Below are 16215 nucleotides of genomic sequence, written 5' to 3'. Positions count from 1 at the left end.
ATGTCTAAAGTACGTGATTTTGTTATTTTTACATTCAGGTTATGAACATTGAGTGAATGCCAGGGACATCTTCCAACTCTTTCCGCAATTGTACAGCATATGCTTGATGGAGAATAATTTAGAATGTGATTATCCACATTGCCATCTGCTATTGCTGATAACATTGGCTATAAAAGCTCAATTTGAATGAAAAGTTGGCACAAACATACAGTAGTAAATCCAGATTCAGCTTTGTTTCCAAAATATCACAAAATGTAATTCAGTATATGTGGTAGGTGTTCCAATGAACAACTTTGCAGTATTGCCAACATTACTCCATTAAGGTATGGCATTTTTACTTAGTCGTTTTCTAAATCTAATCTGTGCACATTCTGGTTCACAATAATCCTGCAGTAAATGTAACTACCGCATGTGCCCAGGACATCATCCCTCAAATACTTGGAACGGAAGCACTGCAGTAACAAATAGACACAGTAGGAGTAAATACAACAGTGCAAATGCAGTATCAATGAAATATGCAGAGTGAAATGACAGAAGAAATATGTGAATACTGTATTTGGTGTAGTTAGTACTATTGCTATTACTAATACTAAACCTGAGGATTGTAACAAGGAAAGCTTCTGTTTCTGCACTTTCTGTTTATACTACATTTTCTGACACTGCAAAGCAGTGTGACACTGACTGCTCCTGTGGAGCTAGAAAAAAACAATAACAGTACTAATATTATTGAGGTAGATTTAGGCCTCGCCCAGGGTGGAAAAAGGCGCGCTAGCGCCAGCGCTGCGCCCCGCTCGGCCGGGCGATTCCTGGCCGGCTAGGTGCGTGCGCGTCTGGGGGCGCGGCCATGACGTCACGGAGCTGGTTCACCCTCATTGGGCGAACCGCTTACGTGACGAGCTTGCGAGCAGCAAAATCAATTTTGCTTGCTCGGCAAGTAGCTGAGCGCCGAGCAGACACGCCCACCCACTCACGCAGGCCACATGCATTGTCGCAATGTGTCCAGCCTGAGCGCGCACATCCTCTCTGCACCACCCTGGACGAGGCCTAAGGTGATTGAGAGAGTACTACTAATACAATGTGGGGAGCACACCCAGCCAAGTGGTATCCCAGTCTCAAAAACAAAAAAAAATATCTTGTCTCTAGTCTGGAATATATTTTACAGAAAGTACCAAAATGTGATTATCTGGGTGCTCAAGGTACGTGAATTTGTAAATATATATATATATATATATATATATATATATATATATATATATATATATATATCCCAATTCAGATCAGTATATTTTGTGTAAGAGACGGTACAAAGAGTCATAGATGCAAGAAAAGCATTGAGAGAGAAAAAAGTACCCCAAATCGTGCACTCTTCATTAAAATTGTATTAGACAATATTCAATTCAAAAAGTACAAAAATTCATGTTCAAAAATATTGCTACTGTAGGTTCAGAGACATCACATTTAAAATTGCGGGAGCGGAGCAGAGACAAGGTGCTAATACATATTAGAGGCCTCTTGTATCATAATATCTTAGTTAAAAAAAAAATATATACAGTGAGTGACTTTTCCCAATTCAATTTTCTCCAGGTTTGCAAACCTCAAGGGTACCGATTGGACCCTTGTAATTAAATTGATAAATCTCGCAATGTGCCAACAACTGATGTAAATAGGACGTGCGTTATTAACACAATGCACACAGCAAGACGTATTTGTAACAGTACTTAATCTCATCACACGTATGGGAGCAAAGGGTCTGCTCAAATTCTTAAAGCAAGATTTGTCCATGACAGCAGTAAGGAAAGAGAAAATATATATTAATGTGAACTGTCCGAGTAACCGCAGTTGTGATTCCCTTGCTCTGCTGTGTGTGGCCATCAGACAGCTGTCTCCTCTGTTTAGGGAGCACTGCGCTCCGCTCTGATTACATATTTTTTCTCTCTCCTTACTGCTATCATGGATATATTTGGACAATTTGTCTTTTACTATTGTGCTTTAAGATTTTGAGTAGACCCATTGCTCCCAGACGCGTGATGAGAATAAGTGATGTTACACTGTGTTTGGGTTTTGTTAATAATGGATGCCCTATTTATACCAGTGTGGGCACATTGTGAGATTTATCCCTTTAATTACAAGGCGCCAATCGGTACCCTTGAGGTTTCCAAACCTGCATATAATTGAGTTATACAGTCCCTCACTGTATATATTTTTCTTAACTGTAAGATATTATTAAACATGCAAGTGTGGCAATATAATATGCAAATCTTTACTTCAGTTTTTCTCTGCTCTGCTCTTCCAATTTTATCTGTGTATGTCTTTGTACATTTTTGTACATTTATTTTTGTATTTTATGAATTTAATATTGTCTAACTTTTTTTTTAATCAATGCTTTTCTTGCATCTATGACTCCTTGCACCATCCCTTATACATAATATACTGATCTGAATTGGGATATATATATATATATTTATTTTTTTACATATTCACACCTTGAGCACCCAGATAATCACATTGTAATGAAGAATTCATAATTTAGGGAACATTTTTTTCTCTCAACGCTTCTCCGGAATGTATTCTACCCTGACCCAGACAGGGCTCAATAAAAATGTATTATTTTGAGACTATTATGAGAAAGCTTTCTTCTGAGTGCACTGCATAGGGTTCTGTTCTTTCCACGTATATATATGTCTAAATTTAGCATACTGTAGGTTAAACTTAATGGACATACTGTACAGCGTCTTTTTACAACCTCATCTACTATGTAACATGTCAGTGTGTTTGTATTAGTGTGCAATTTGGAGAATGTTTTTTGGAGAATACAGGAAAAAAGTTGCTCAGTACAATTTTGTAATGGGAAGCATTAAAAAATATTAATCTATATATTAAGCACATGTCATCTAAAGTGGCATTAACCACTCTGCTAAAGAGATCAATATACAAAAAAAAATTGTATACAATTTGTCGCAGCAAATAAATGCAAAAGGAAAAAAACATTACTGTTATGGAACAAATTGCATGATCTTGATACATATTCAACATTGTGTAATTTTTACTTGAAAGAGTGTTTGTTACCTTCTTATGTATTTTTGAAACTTCTTAAAAGCAGAATAACTAATGATTGATAATTATCATGGAACAATAATCAAATTTCTGCCTGATCCCCCTTCTGCTTGTCAGCTCCTTAAGTTCAGCTGCAGGCATTTGTTCCACATCCACACACCGTGCCGTGTAATATATCAATATGTTGCCCTTTCTGCCTGTGAGCAGGTAGCCAATGAGTTGCTACAGCAATCTCTGAGATTCTTCTCAGAATGGGCTATTCTGCCCTCCCCTCTTATTTGTTTCCAGATATAGGTTAACACAGATACCCAGCAAGCTCAAACTCCCACACCTACCACAAAGTGAATATATATTTATGTCAACCAGAGAGCTACTGAGCGTGGCAATTGTATATAACAAGAGACAGGGGGTGCCCAATGCTGCATCCAATTGACAAAACATATAAATAAATACTTCAATAATAATAATTGGTTATTTAGTTAACCCTTTGGCCAAAGGCGTCATAAGCCTGCATACCAACGTCAAGGTATAACCAAAATAATGCAGGTCCTACACTATACTGTGAACCCTTCCTTTTACCTCTGTGAGAGTGGAAAACCATAATGGGTCTTGGTCCTGCAGCAAGTGAAATGACCTTCCAAGTTAAAAGGGTGAAGGAGGAGGAGTGAGCTCTGGGGGGAGGTGCCACAGCCTCCAAAGAGACATAGGTTAACACAGATACCCAGCAAGCTCAAACTCCCACACCTACCACAAAGTGAATATATATTTATGTCAACCAGAGAGCTACTGAGCGTGGCAATTGTATATAACAAGAGACAGGGGGTGCCCAATGCTGCATCCAATTGACAAAACATATAAATAAATACTTCAATAATAATAATTGGTTATTTAGTTAACCCTTTGGCCAAAGGCGTCATAAGCCTGCATACCAACGTCAAGGTATAACCAAAATAATGCAGGTCCTACACTATACTGTGAACCCTTCCTTTTACCTCTGTGAGAGTGGAAAACCATAATGGGTCTTGGTCCTGCAGCAAGTGAAATGACCTTCCAAGTTAAAAGGGTGAAGGAGGAGGAGTGAGCTCTGGGGGGAGGTGCCACAGCCTCCAAAGAGACATAGGTTAACACAGATACCCAGCAAGCTCAAACTCCCACACCTAAATATATATTCACTTTGTGGTAGGTGTGGGAGTTTGAGCTTGCTGGGTATCTGTGTTAACCTATGTCTCTTTGGAGGCTGTGGCACCTCCCCCCAGAGCTCACTCCTCCTCCTTCACCCTTTTAACTTGGAAGGTCATTTCACTTGCTGCAGGACCAAGACCCATTATGGTTTTCCACTCTCACAGAGGTAAAAGGAAGGGTTCACAGTATAGTGTAGGACCTGCATTATTTTGGTTATACCTTGACGTTGGTATGCAGGCTTATGACGCCTTTGGCCAAAGGGTTAACTAAATAACCAATTATTATTATTGAAGTATTTATTTATATGTTTTGTCAATTGGATGCAGCATTGGGCACCCCCTGTCTCTTGTTATATACAATTGCCACGCTCAGTAGCTCTCTGGTTGACATAAATATATATTCACTTTGTGGTAGGTGTGGGAGTTTGAGCTTGCTGGGTATCTGTGTTAACCTATGTCTCTTTGGAGGCTGTGGCACCTCCCCCCAGAGCTCACTCCTCCTCCTTCACCCTTTTAACTTGGAAGGTCATTTCACTTGCTGCAGGACCAAGACCCATTATGGTTTTCCACTCTCACAGAGGTAAAAGGAAGGGTTCACAGTATAGTGTAGGACCTGCATTATTTTGGTTATACCTTGACGTTGGTATGCAGGCTTATGACGCCTTTGGCCAAAGGGTTAACTAAATAACCAATTATTATTATTGAAGTATTTATTTATATGTTTTGTCAATTGGATGCAGCATTGGGCACCCCCTGTCTCTTGTTATATACAATTGCCACGCTCAGTAGCTCTCTGGTTGACATAAATATATATTCACTTTGTGGTAGGTGTGGGAGTTTGAGCTTGCTGGGTATCTGTGTTAACCTATGTCTCTTTGGAGGCTGTGGCACCTCCCCCCAGAGCTCACTCCTCCTCCTTCACCCTTTTAACTTGGAAGGTCATTTCACTTGCTGCAGGACCAAGACCCATTATGGTTTTCCACTCTCACAGAGGTAAAAGGAAGGGTTCACAGTATAGTGTAGGACCTGCATTATTTTGGTTATACCTTGACGTTGGTATGCAGGCTTATGACGCCTTTGGCCAAAGGGTTAACTAAATAACCAATTATTATTATTGAAGTATTTATTTATATGTTTTGTCAATTGGATGCAGCATTGGGCACCCTTTGTTTCCAGATAGTCTGTCCCAAGACTATTCCTGCTACCCAGAATTCCCTCACACTTCCTTTTACCTTCAACATTGGCTGAGTGAGTACGTTCTGTTACTTCTCTACTGGCAAGGCCTTATCCTTTTCACCTTTCCCTACTATCAAGCACACCATAGAGACATTCTCTCACAACACAATCTTCCACAAGTGCCTTTGTGTATCCACGCTTTCCTCAATAAAGTAAGAAAAGACAAAGAACTTGTTGTGCTTGTAATAGGAATGAGTTGAAGCTATCTGGGCTATTCATACTACACATGACTCTGGCCTCAGAATAATCATCTGGTTTGCAACTGTCCTTCATAAAAAAAAGACATCAAAAAGTTAGTTATTGGTACCATATATGATACTGTTTCATCAACCCATCTTTTGTTTTTTGTTTGCCAATTGTATGTCACTCTCTACTTGCAGTGATTAAAACAAAAAGACTTGAAGAACTAGACAGGACGACCTGTAACTTTGGATGTACTGTATGTCAGGAAGCAGATGTATCCTTGTTTTACTCCAGCACCAGAGAGAATTTAGTGAGCATGAATATGTTTAGCTGAGAAATTACTGCAGTCATTGGAAAAACGTATTAGATCCTGCACAGACTTCCCTTTTGAAATTATCAGCAGATCTGGAGCCAGAGGAACATTTGCAGTTTTCTTTACCAGGGAAAAGAACATTTTTAAAAGATCATGTGATTCCTTATGTTGCTGAAATGAGACTGAAAAGAGCAATTTGAAGCTGGATAGCCTTTCCGGATATTTGGAACATTACATTCATCTTTCATAATCTGCCAGCATGAACTCTTTTTATAACTCAACACAAAAAGAGAGTTTGTAATTTCAGAAAACAAAATATGATAAAGTCTAAGAAATATGTACAAAATTTATTTTGCAGTTAATTCGAAACTGATTTACTGTAGTGTCAAAGCCATTAATAATAATTAAATTCAATATTTCCTTAACAGAGGCAGTTTTATCTTGTGTCCAATAGCATTAATGTATTAAATGAGCAATCCCACCCCATATCAACTTTGAGTTAGACACGCCATTATGAAAGAACGGACAATTACAACTAATACCAACTTATAAAGTAATGTTAGTTTAAGAGAGGTTCTGCTTTGCTATTTACTGTTCCAGCCTTCCGTGCTTGTCTCATTCTCACTGTATACTAGTTTTTTCTCTCAAGAGAGATCCCCGACATCAGACAACATTGGGCAGGAATCCATCTACTTGCCATGGTGTTCTATCCCAGGCAGTAGGAATTTTCAGAGTTTCTCTTAATTAGAAAGTAAATTTGGGAGGGCTTTTAGGAATGTGGAGAAATATCCCTGTGAACGGTACAGAACAACTTTTTTTTAATGTATAGGGAATTTCACGTTTTAAAACATATATGATGTAGCACCTTATAAAAAATTATATTTAGGGTTGGTAAGCTCAGGACAAGAAATGTTCAAAGCTGTTTCAGTGCTTCACGAATGTCGCAATAGCTACATTAACATTCAAAATAAACACACATATAGAACATTGGCAATATTTAAGCGGTTTACTTCAATTCGATTCAATTTTGTTCATGGGATTTTTTTTGTATTGTTTCAAAAATGTTTAATGTAATCCAACAATTCACAAAAAAACTTGTTATGTCTAAGGCAAATAATTTGCACCAGTTTTGTATCACAGGCACATAAGTAAGTAATACAAAATGTGACATACTGCCAGGATAGTAGGCAGCTTTCTGTCTGATTATAGCAGAAAGTGCAGACAGTATGGAAGTGATCTGCCCCACAGATGCACAGTCACTAAGGCTGGTGGATAGGAAATCCATACCAGACGTTACAATGGTTCTGGTTTCCCTCACCTGCTCTCCTAATTGAGGAACAGAAATATATTGCAGTTAGGTTTGCTGCTTCATTCTCTCTTATAGAGCCTGGGGCATGCTGCTCCCCTGTATCCAGTTTGGGGAGGACGTTCCCTTCACGTGTTGCAGCATCTGAGAATCTATTGGGATGATGTCCCCATCTGACAGTTAATAATTCAATGTTATATCTGTGTGTTATTTAAAGTTGGTAACTGGCTTACCCAGCCAACATTGCAGATAGGATATGCTGTGAATTAGACTTCTGACAGGAGTAGATGTTATTTTTATGATTTATTTTGTTTCTTAAAGTGACGGTGCTTGAAATGTTTAGTGTCACTGATATGAGTAAACCGCTGAAGGTTAATGACTGAGTGCCCCCTGCCTATACCTGTTAAATCTGCAGTCCCTTAGTATGATGAAATAAAGCAGACAGAAGCCTGAGTTAAGCAACATAATGCTTTGTATTATCCTTTTTGTCTCATTTATAACCCTAGAGGACAGTGTCACGAAGAGCCTGGGCAAACAGCAGTGCTACACAAAGGGAGCCGTTTGCCACAAAAAGAAGAGCAATTTTCTTGAGTAATACTGCATCATTACACATATATATATGTACTATGATTGGTTTGCTATAAATACTAGTACAATCATGCTAGCTGAAATATGCAATCCTATTGAAAAGGTTCATGTAGAGTACTATATAACTGCTTTCTGCATACAGAAAAAGAACAATATACAAACGCACAGAAATCAGCTCCCATTTCCACATTATAAAAAATGCATTTAATCATTGTTCTCCGAATGTGATATAAATCCCTAACATATTGGCCCTTAACTGACCTTGAGAAAAGCATTAGGCTATCAGCCGGGGCTTACCTGTGTGACACAGAATAACAATTACATACTGTAACCGCATAATACATTAGTTACAGGGGTTTGTAGTTTTCTTCAGGAAAATAGATTTTTAAAGCAATTGCATTCTCATCTAAAATAGACTTAAATTGAGTAAACTCCTTTCTATATAATTTTCATATGAACCAATTTTCTATTTCCAGTGGTAAATATCCAGTGCATTAATTAAAATATATAAATGTATTTCAAGCACTAACTATGTCAATTATTCAAAAATGTTTACTAGCATATGGGTTTTTTTTCCCCGTAGAAGCACATATTGCAGCCCACTTAGAAAATGAAAGTATGACTTTTTGTAAAAAATAGGACTCGCAAGATCAACTTCTCAACAGTTTTCTCTTACTTGTCAGCAACTGTATCTGCCTTTGACACTGAGCTCTCTCTTTAGTCTTGTGCAGGGTAATTAAAATGTGTCCTAGATGGACACCAAACTACTTTGGTCATTTATCAAAGTCTCCTGACTGCAAAAAACAGCACCAGGTTTATTAAAGAAGAAGATTCTCATTTAAATCAATGACATGTCTTTATTAATAGTGTACATCCGATGCTGTGTTTTTGTACTAAAGAGCGATAGTCATTGTGATGGTAGGGGCCCAGAAACTAGCATATTAAAGGTTAAGCCCAGTATCTGGCCCTTATCCGTCTGATGGATATACAGGATTGCCCTGTACACCCATCTACCTGTGGCTCATGTGGCCAGCATGTTATGTGTTAAACTACCCAGTAATATAAATGTGTAAACTTCAAGCATAAGCATGTGTTTTAAAGCATAGCCAAGGTCTCTGGACATGTAGGGTTGAGAAACACTTTGTTCAGCCCACATGTCTGGAGAAATGGCTATTGCTGGGACTGGAGGGGGAGGGGTGTGTACTCAGTCTTGGGGAACTGTGACTATGAGGGCAGGGCCATTGTTCAGCTCAGACTCTGAGGCATCCAAAGGAGGTATCCAGCTGAAACTGGACCCTGATGTTTTAGGGTGAGAGCCAACTGACTCAGGTCTCAGTGGTGAGTTAGTTGAATTTCCCACCGCCCTGATTGACCTATGTAGCTCTCTCTGCGATTCGTGCTGTGATTGGTCGCCATCCATTCTCTATGATTTCCAATGGAAGCAGGAATGGAGCGGACGATCACAGTTCTACAGGTCATTCCTGGACTGACGTGTAGATGGACTAAATGGTGTTCTCTGAGGTTGTGCCAGAGACACACAAGACGAGGCTGCGTGCCATTTCTGAAGCAAGATATTTATACTTGCCTTGCTCCAACTTGCACCCAGCACTGCCTGGATTCTCTGCACTAACTACAGAAGTGGAAGCTGCTCCGGGAAAGTCATTTTGGTGGCGCCAGACACCAAAACAACTTGGGTTCCCTCTGTATTGCGCTGAAGTTTGTCAGTGTAAGCTCTGTTGCAATTTTGTGCTGCGTCTGTTGTCTCCGGCCGAAATAAACACTGTTTATTTTATCCCTGTGTCCTGTCTGGTGCTTGATCCTGAAAAGGAGTCCTGGTGGAATCATTGAAAGAGTAATTAATGGGCATTTGCTTGAATGGCATTAATTAGAAAGAATGGCTATCAAATCTCATAGACTTTAGTTGAGTGAGTGGCCCTCTTCCATTCCTTATTATAACTTAGTCTTTGTAGAAAGAAGCAGTGTTTGTTATTATGGCATTATTATTTTATTTGGTCCACCGCATGTAAAATGAAATAGTCTCATTTATATTACTCATACTGGTGATTTTTGTGTTTTTTCAGTACAGGTAGCAGTGATCCATATTGCATTGTGAAGATCGATGATGAGACTATTATCAGGTATTGCAATCTTGTTTTTCTTAATCTGCAGTAACAATGGTAATAATCCCCTTTTACCTTGAGAGTTTCCATATCAAAGGAGACTTGTTTGCCAAATGTCTTTCATGGTAAAAAGGGTTGTTAAGACAATGTTTATGTCTTCCTCCCAAGACAAAACATTTGCCTTTCAAGAATGTCCTGTATATTCCTCAACACATAATAATTGCTCCAAGTTCTACCACTGCTGGTCACTGGGGAGTCATAAAACATCAATTGTTTACATGACTTCCATTTGAATGCTAACAAGAAAGTCGTATATACTATAAAAGGCAGTTATCAGACCAGAGTAGTAATACTATTATACTTAAATAAAAAAACATTCATGTTGGTCCAATAAAAAGTTCAATGACCAGCAATATAATAATGGATTTTGTCAGCTAATATAATTCCTTTTTAAAATTCATTTGTATATTTGTGTCAAATGTATGCTATCAGACCCCTTCTCAATATACTCTGAAACTATTTCACACATGCTGGAGAATGTTTGTCCCATTCATGTGCATGAAGTTAAACGGTCCTGCAGCAAGGAAAAGACAACATCCCAGCATGTAGTAATATTATAACTTGAAGTGCAAAAAGAAAGGCATTTTTGGGGTGAAAGAATGACTATTGTTGGCGTGGAAACCAAGTAAGCACAGATTGAGAAGGAGCTTGTAGGAATATTTTTTGCCTGTGAATGATATGGTCATTATATCTATGACCATGATCGCCTTATTTGGAAAACCACAAAATACCTTTAGGGCTTGAAAGAATGACAATACAACTGCAGAAGAATGAGTTAGTTGCAACCTTGGTGCCAGGTAAATTCCTGTTTACAGCAGAGGCACTTTCCAGAGCAGTGACTTCCTCAACGCACAATGAGAAGACCTCAGAAACAGAGATTCAGGCTTATGTTAATCAAATTGTAAATACAATCCCTGTAGCTAACAATCCACTGCAAAAAAAATCAAACGAGAAACAAAGAAGAATCTCTATAAATGTCATAACTCACTAAGAATCTCTATAAATGTCATAACCAAAGGGTGGCCTGCGGAAAAAGGAAATAAGTGGGCGAGACTACTGGAACTGCCGACAGGCACTTTCAGGAAGAAAAGGAATAATTTTAAAGTGCAGTAAGATTGTAGTACCCCATATTCCTTGAGCCCCATCTCTTCCATTCTGGGAGACTCCATTCTCTATGACCAATGAGACTTTGAAAACATATGCTGCAAAAAGTCCATGAGGATAATTTAGGAGTAGGGACATGCAAAAAAAAGCATGATCATTTTTTTTATTGGTCCAAAATTAATCAAGTTATTGCTAATGTGGCAGAAAATTGTTTTCCATACTTGAAATACAAACCTAGCCTACAGACAAAGCCTCACCATGTTCCACATATATCTTATGAGAAGGTTACTGTATGTGCTAATTTATTTACCTGTAACTCAAAGGACTATTTCATTGTCCCATATTTTTATTCTGTGTATTCAGAATTTGTATACTAACCAATACTAGTGTAACCCTGCTTCCCCCCCTTCCCCCAGACTCTACGGTGGTGTCTAGGGTGCATGAGGGCAGATTACATGCGGTGTGGTGCATACCTGTGAGGAACAGGAGGGCCTGAGCTTCCCGCGATGTTATTGGGGAGCCAGGACCGGGCTTCTGGGGTGGTAGCCTCCATGATCTCTTAGTGGTGCAGTGCCTCCATCTTCTATACTCCCAGGAATATGGGACAGGACCTGTATAGAAGAACCCCTGGGGTCCCAGGGCAATAGCTTCCAATTCACACACAGTCTTTGGTAACAAAGGATAGTCTCTTTTATTGGCAGATCAGCAACTCCCAACGGTAATGGCGTCCAGCAGCCGCAACAACAACAGCCAAGCTGTACTTATTACTCCGCTCTCCTCACACACAGATATCTCCTCCGACAGGATGGTCTGGGCTAGGGCTTCAATACCCCATGGCCCACCCCGAGGTTATCCTCGCGGTGGGGCTTGGATTCTCCCCATCACCCCAGGCAGTGGGGTGAGGGCATTGGTCCACCAGGTCTATAACTCTATCAGCTCAAAGGAGGTTGAATCTCTCCACTCCTCTCTCTGCTCCTGCACGCTGCGCAGGGGAGACCACGGTCTCCTCCAACTCCTCGGACCGATCCGCAGGACTCCTCGACTCACGGCATAACCAACCGGCAACTCCAGACTCTCGGCATAACTAACTGGCAACTCCAGACTCTCGGCCTAACTAACTCTACTCACAGGAGTTGGCTGCTAAAAATATAGAGCTAGCCCCGCCTCTCGTGATGTCAGCAGAACTTCCCCTCTTGCTCACGCCTGCAGCAGAGTCCAGGCCTGCATCTACCACTCAGGGCAGGGCTATGAAGGGGGGAAAACCCATGATGATTACTGGTGCCTGATCTTAACAGGACTTACCACAGTAGAAGGGAGATAGGTATAGCCTGTGCTGTTTACAGGGGGCTATACTCTCCCTATGGTGGAATCCAATGGTCCCCACTTGGACCTATTTTTAGCAGACCCATCCTGCGGCGAACCACCTGGGAAACAGCACACATAACATTGTCATAATACATGGCATAATGAGGTAGTTCAATACAAGTACACCCGGGTACTCCCAACATGGAGAACCCTACAGATAGTGCTTTGGATCAGGCTTTCTTACCCGCCGTCCATTATGATCCGTGACGGTCACAGCGAACGATTGGACCGGCCCATGCTCAGGCCTGTATGTAACACCGTGCATGTAGATACACCTACCGATGCTCCATATGCATACTAGCTCACTAATCTTATCCTCATTGTGATACCCTCCCTGACCGAACTTGGTCCGAAGGTACTCCTGGACTGCCTCCCTGAGCCAACTGTCTCGGTTATCTTCAATTTCTCTCATGATGGGCTCAGGCACATATGGATACTCATACCCGTGTGACTGCCGGTATCTAGCGACTATGGCCCGGTCAGCTCGACTTAGTTTGGTGAGTTTGCGGTGCCCTGCCCTGCTCAGCAGTACCCAAAATACAGGCTCCTCTGGAGCTACCTCATCGTACAAGATACTGGGGCCTCGAGGTACAATCAGTTTCTGTTCTATTTCCCTAAACCGGTGATCTATCTCATCCTCCACCTCCCACGGAGTGAAAGAACCAGCCGCCCACCAATGGTCTACTACATCATTCTTAATTAATAAGAACCGTGTACGGTCAATCCCCTCATGGTATCCGGTGAACAAAGGCGCCCACCATTTGTCACAGTGTTCGTACTCTGCGGAATGACTAGTGCGTTCTACACCAGACTCTACCTGTGATGATACACCGGACGTACCCGCATCAGTAGATCGCGAGCAATCTCTCCTTCCCTTGGCATTATAATACGTAGTGGGGTTCATTTTGTGCACCACTTTGCTGGTAGACCCAGCCTCTACTGGAGTGTGAGACCCACGGGCCCTCCCTCTAGCTGCAGGAGAAAACGGCACAGGGTTAGGCACAGGTACAACACTCGAATACGGTATCTCCCCATCAGACCCTTCATCACTCAACTCCCAATCCCACAAGTCATTAGCGTATTTGGGGGATCTACATAACTTATCCCTGGTAGGTCCCGGTGGCACCACTTGTGACGTGGCAGGGGCAGTGGCCGGGGCAGTGGAGCTATGGGCCGGGGCTGGGGGAACGTCCAGGGCATTGTCCAGCAAGCGGGTGATACCACGCCAAATGAACCTTTTCTTAGAGGCACTCCCCGCCATACTTCTGGCTTATCGGGAGGGGCCTCGACTCTGTAGTGTAGCCAGGGCAATGGCTGAGTCTATGCTTCGAGAGGATAACACTCCTCCAGGCCTTCTCTTTTCGGTGGAACCGGATACGACGTCATCAGGATCGCCTGCAGAATCTCCACCCGCTCCGTGGTCACGCACCGGAAGTGCGTCGAGGACCTGCGGGGGCGGAGCATCCGGTACATGGTCGAACAAGTAGGCATCAAGCCTCTCTTTCTCATTCACCGGGATTGCAGTCTGTGCCTGGTGGGAGTAAGGGGGTGGTGGAGTCTCCTTACCACTCCGCTGCTTTTTGATGACATCGGGCTCCTCTAGGATCGTCTCAGTCTCCGTCTCCGTCTCCGTCTCCGCCACACTGGGAGTCACCACTGCGGTGGGACTCTTACGGGCCTCCGGCCACACCAGGGCTCGCTGTCGAATGGTTTCTGGACTTGTCTGCTCTCTCTTGATGCCTTTGGGGTTGTTCGCCAGTAGGTGCATCGCCACCGATGTCATGCCAATCTCTTTCTCCGAGGAAATCACGATCGGTTCCTCCACTGGGGAGTCACCTGGTTCTTCTGCGATACAACCAGTGGGTATAGGTACAAAGTGGTCTCGCTCTGGTACCTCCACTGTGGTCGCGCTCTTCTCTGTTGCCAGCTCGCTCAGTTCAATAGCGAGCTGAGCCTTGGTTCCTCCCGATTTGGTATAACGGGGACCCAGGGCAGTCTTTTCTTTACCTTCCGCCGCCTCCGTCAATGTTCCCGGAGAGGCACCCGCGGGGTTCCGAACAAAGGCCACGGCTCATTCGACCAAAGGTAAAACGCGCCACATTGAGGGCATCGGGCCCTGGTGCTTGGTACCGCGCCCGGTATCCAGCAGTGGACGCACAAACACCGAATGTATTAGTGCTCAGCTACCTCCACTACCAGTAGGCCTCCTGGTAATTGGTAGATGGAAGTACTCATCTCGGACATGGTTCGCTCAGGGTTGGAACAGCTCAGTGTTTCAGCTCCTTGCTCCTCGATTGCCAGAATAAAATGAAGCTCTTCGCTCAGGCTTCCGGTCCCTCCCTTCGCTGGGGAGGACTCTCCTGATTGGCTCTCCTTGTGCCCCCTCCCTCTGGTGGAATCCAGAGGCAGGATCTTTTCTTCTTCAGCGTGACGTGGCCTGGCTTTCTGACCATTCACGGCACAGGTGGGTGGGCTTTCGGCTTTCGCGCAGCTCCGCTCCCCTTGTAAAGAATCCGGGTTTGGCGCCAGATTATTACACATGTCCAGCCACATTCTCCTAATAGTCTCTGTGCATGACGCACATGCTTGCTCCAGGCTTGGCGGGAACCGCCATTTTAGATCACTGTTCTTGCTCCGCGGAGCACATGTAGGGATGGACGCCATCTTGGATGAGTCCTCCAAACGCCCATGTGCCCTATCCTCAGTGTCTAACGGGTATCTCGTACCTAAACACTGACCAACTGCCAACTGTGTGCTCTGCATTCTGTTTCTCACTAACTTGAGGTGGCTTGTTCCCCAGGCTCAGCGGAACTCCTCTCCTCCATGAAATGTACTCGATGTCTACCATGCAAGTGTTCTGTGGTGCGTGTGTGTGGGTGATAGCTATGGTACCTCTTTTCTAGGTACGGGCGTCTCCTACTTTTGGCCACTCATAGAGCGGGCCCTGGGCCATGGTCCCTGGACTGGTTAACAGGCTGACCCCCCCAGTTGCCTCACGCTACCTGCCTCAAGGGACTCGGTCAACTCTAATTATTCACCCTTCCTACGCCACCTCCTATGGGCACCCATCCTTCTCCAACACTTGCACGGAGAGTGCATCTCACTCTGCCCATTCCGCCTTGCTATAAGCCGGTCCTGTTCTGACATCTCTCAGCAGTGCCTCCAAATGTAACCCTGCTTCCCCCCCTTCCCCCAGACTCTACGGTGGTGTCTAGGGTGCATGAGGGCAAATTACATGCGGTGTGGTGCATACCTGTGAGGAACAGGAGGGCCTGAGCTTCCCACGATGTTATTGGGGAGCCAGGACCGGGCTTCTGGGGTGGTAGCTTCCATGATCTCTTAGTGGTGCAGCGCCTCCATCTTCTATACTCCCAGGAATATGGGACAGGGCCTGTTTAGAAGAACCCCTATCTCCTCTGACAGGATGGTCTGGGCTAGGGCTTCAATACCCCGTGGCCCACCCCCGAGGTTATCCTCACGGTGGGGCTTGGATTCTCCCCATCACCCCAGGCAGTGGGGTGAGGGCATTGGTCCACCAGGTCTATAACTCTATCAGCTCTACTAAAGGAGGTTGAATCTCTCCACTCCTCTCTCTGCTCCTGCATGCTGCGCAGGGGAGACCGCGGTCTCCTCCAACTCCTCGGACCGATCCGCAGGACTCCTCGACTCACGGCATAACCAACCGGCAACTCCAGACTCTCGGCA

General features: G+C 43.3%; 1 protein-coding gene across 1 annotated transcript in view; it reads left to right on the top strand.

The window, feature by feature from the left end:
- LOC142489302 (ras GTPase-activating protein 4-like) overlaps nt 1-16215 on the top strand; it is a 226729-nt gene that overhangs the window by 43131 nt on the left and 167383 nt on the right. Inside the window, exon 3 of the mRNA XM_075589825.1 lies at nt 9943-9999. Coding sequence (XP_075445940.1) covers nt 9943-9999 — 57 coding nt within the window. The remainder of the gene's footprint in view (nt 1-9942; nt 10000-16215) is intronic.

The sequence above is a fragment of the Ascaphus truei genome, chromosome 3 (assembly GCF_040206685.1).
Source record: "Ascaphus truei isolate aAscTru1 chromosome 3, aAscTru1.hap1, whole genome shotgun sequence".
Taxonomy (NCBI): domain Eukaryota; kingdom Metazoa; phylum Chordata; class Amphibia; order Anura; family Ascaphidae; genus Ascaphus; species Ascaphus truei.
Note: the sequence above shows the minus strand (reverse complement) of the source record. Positions and strands in the feature narration are given on the sequence as shown.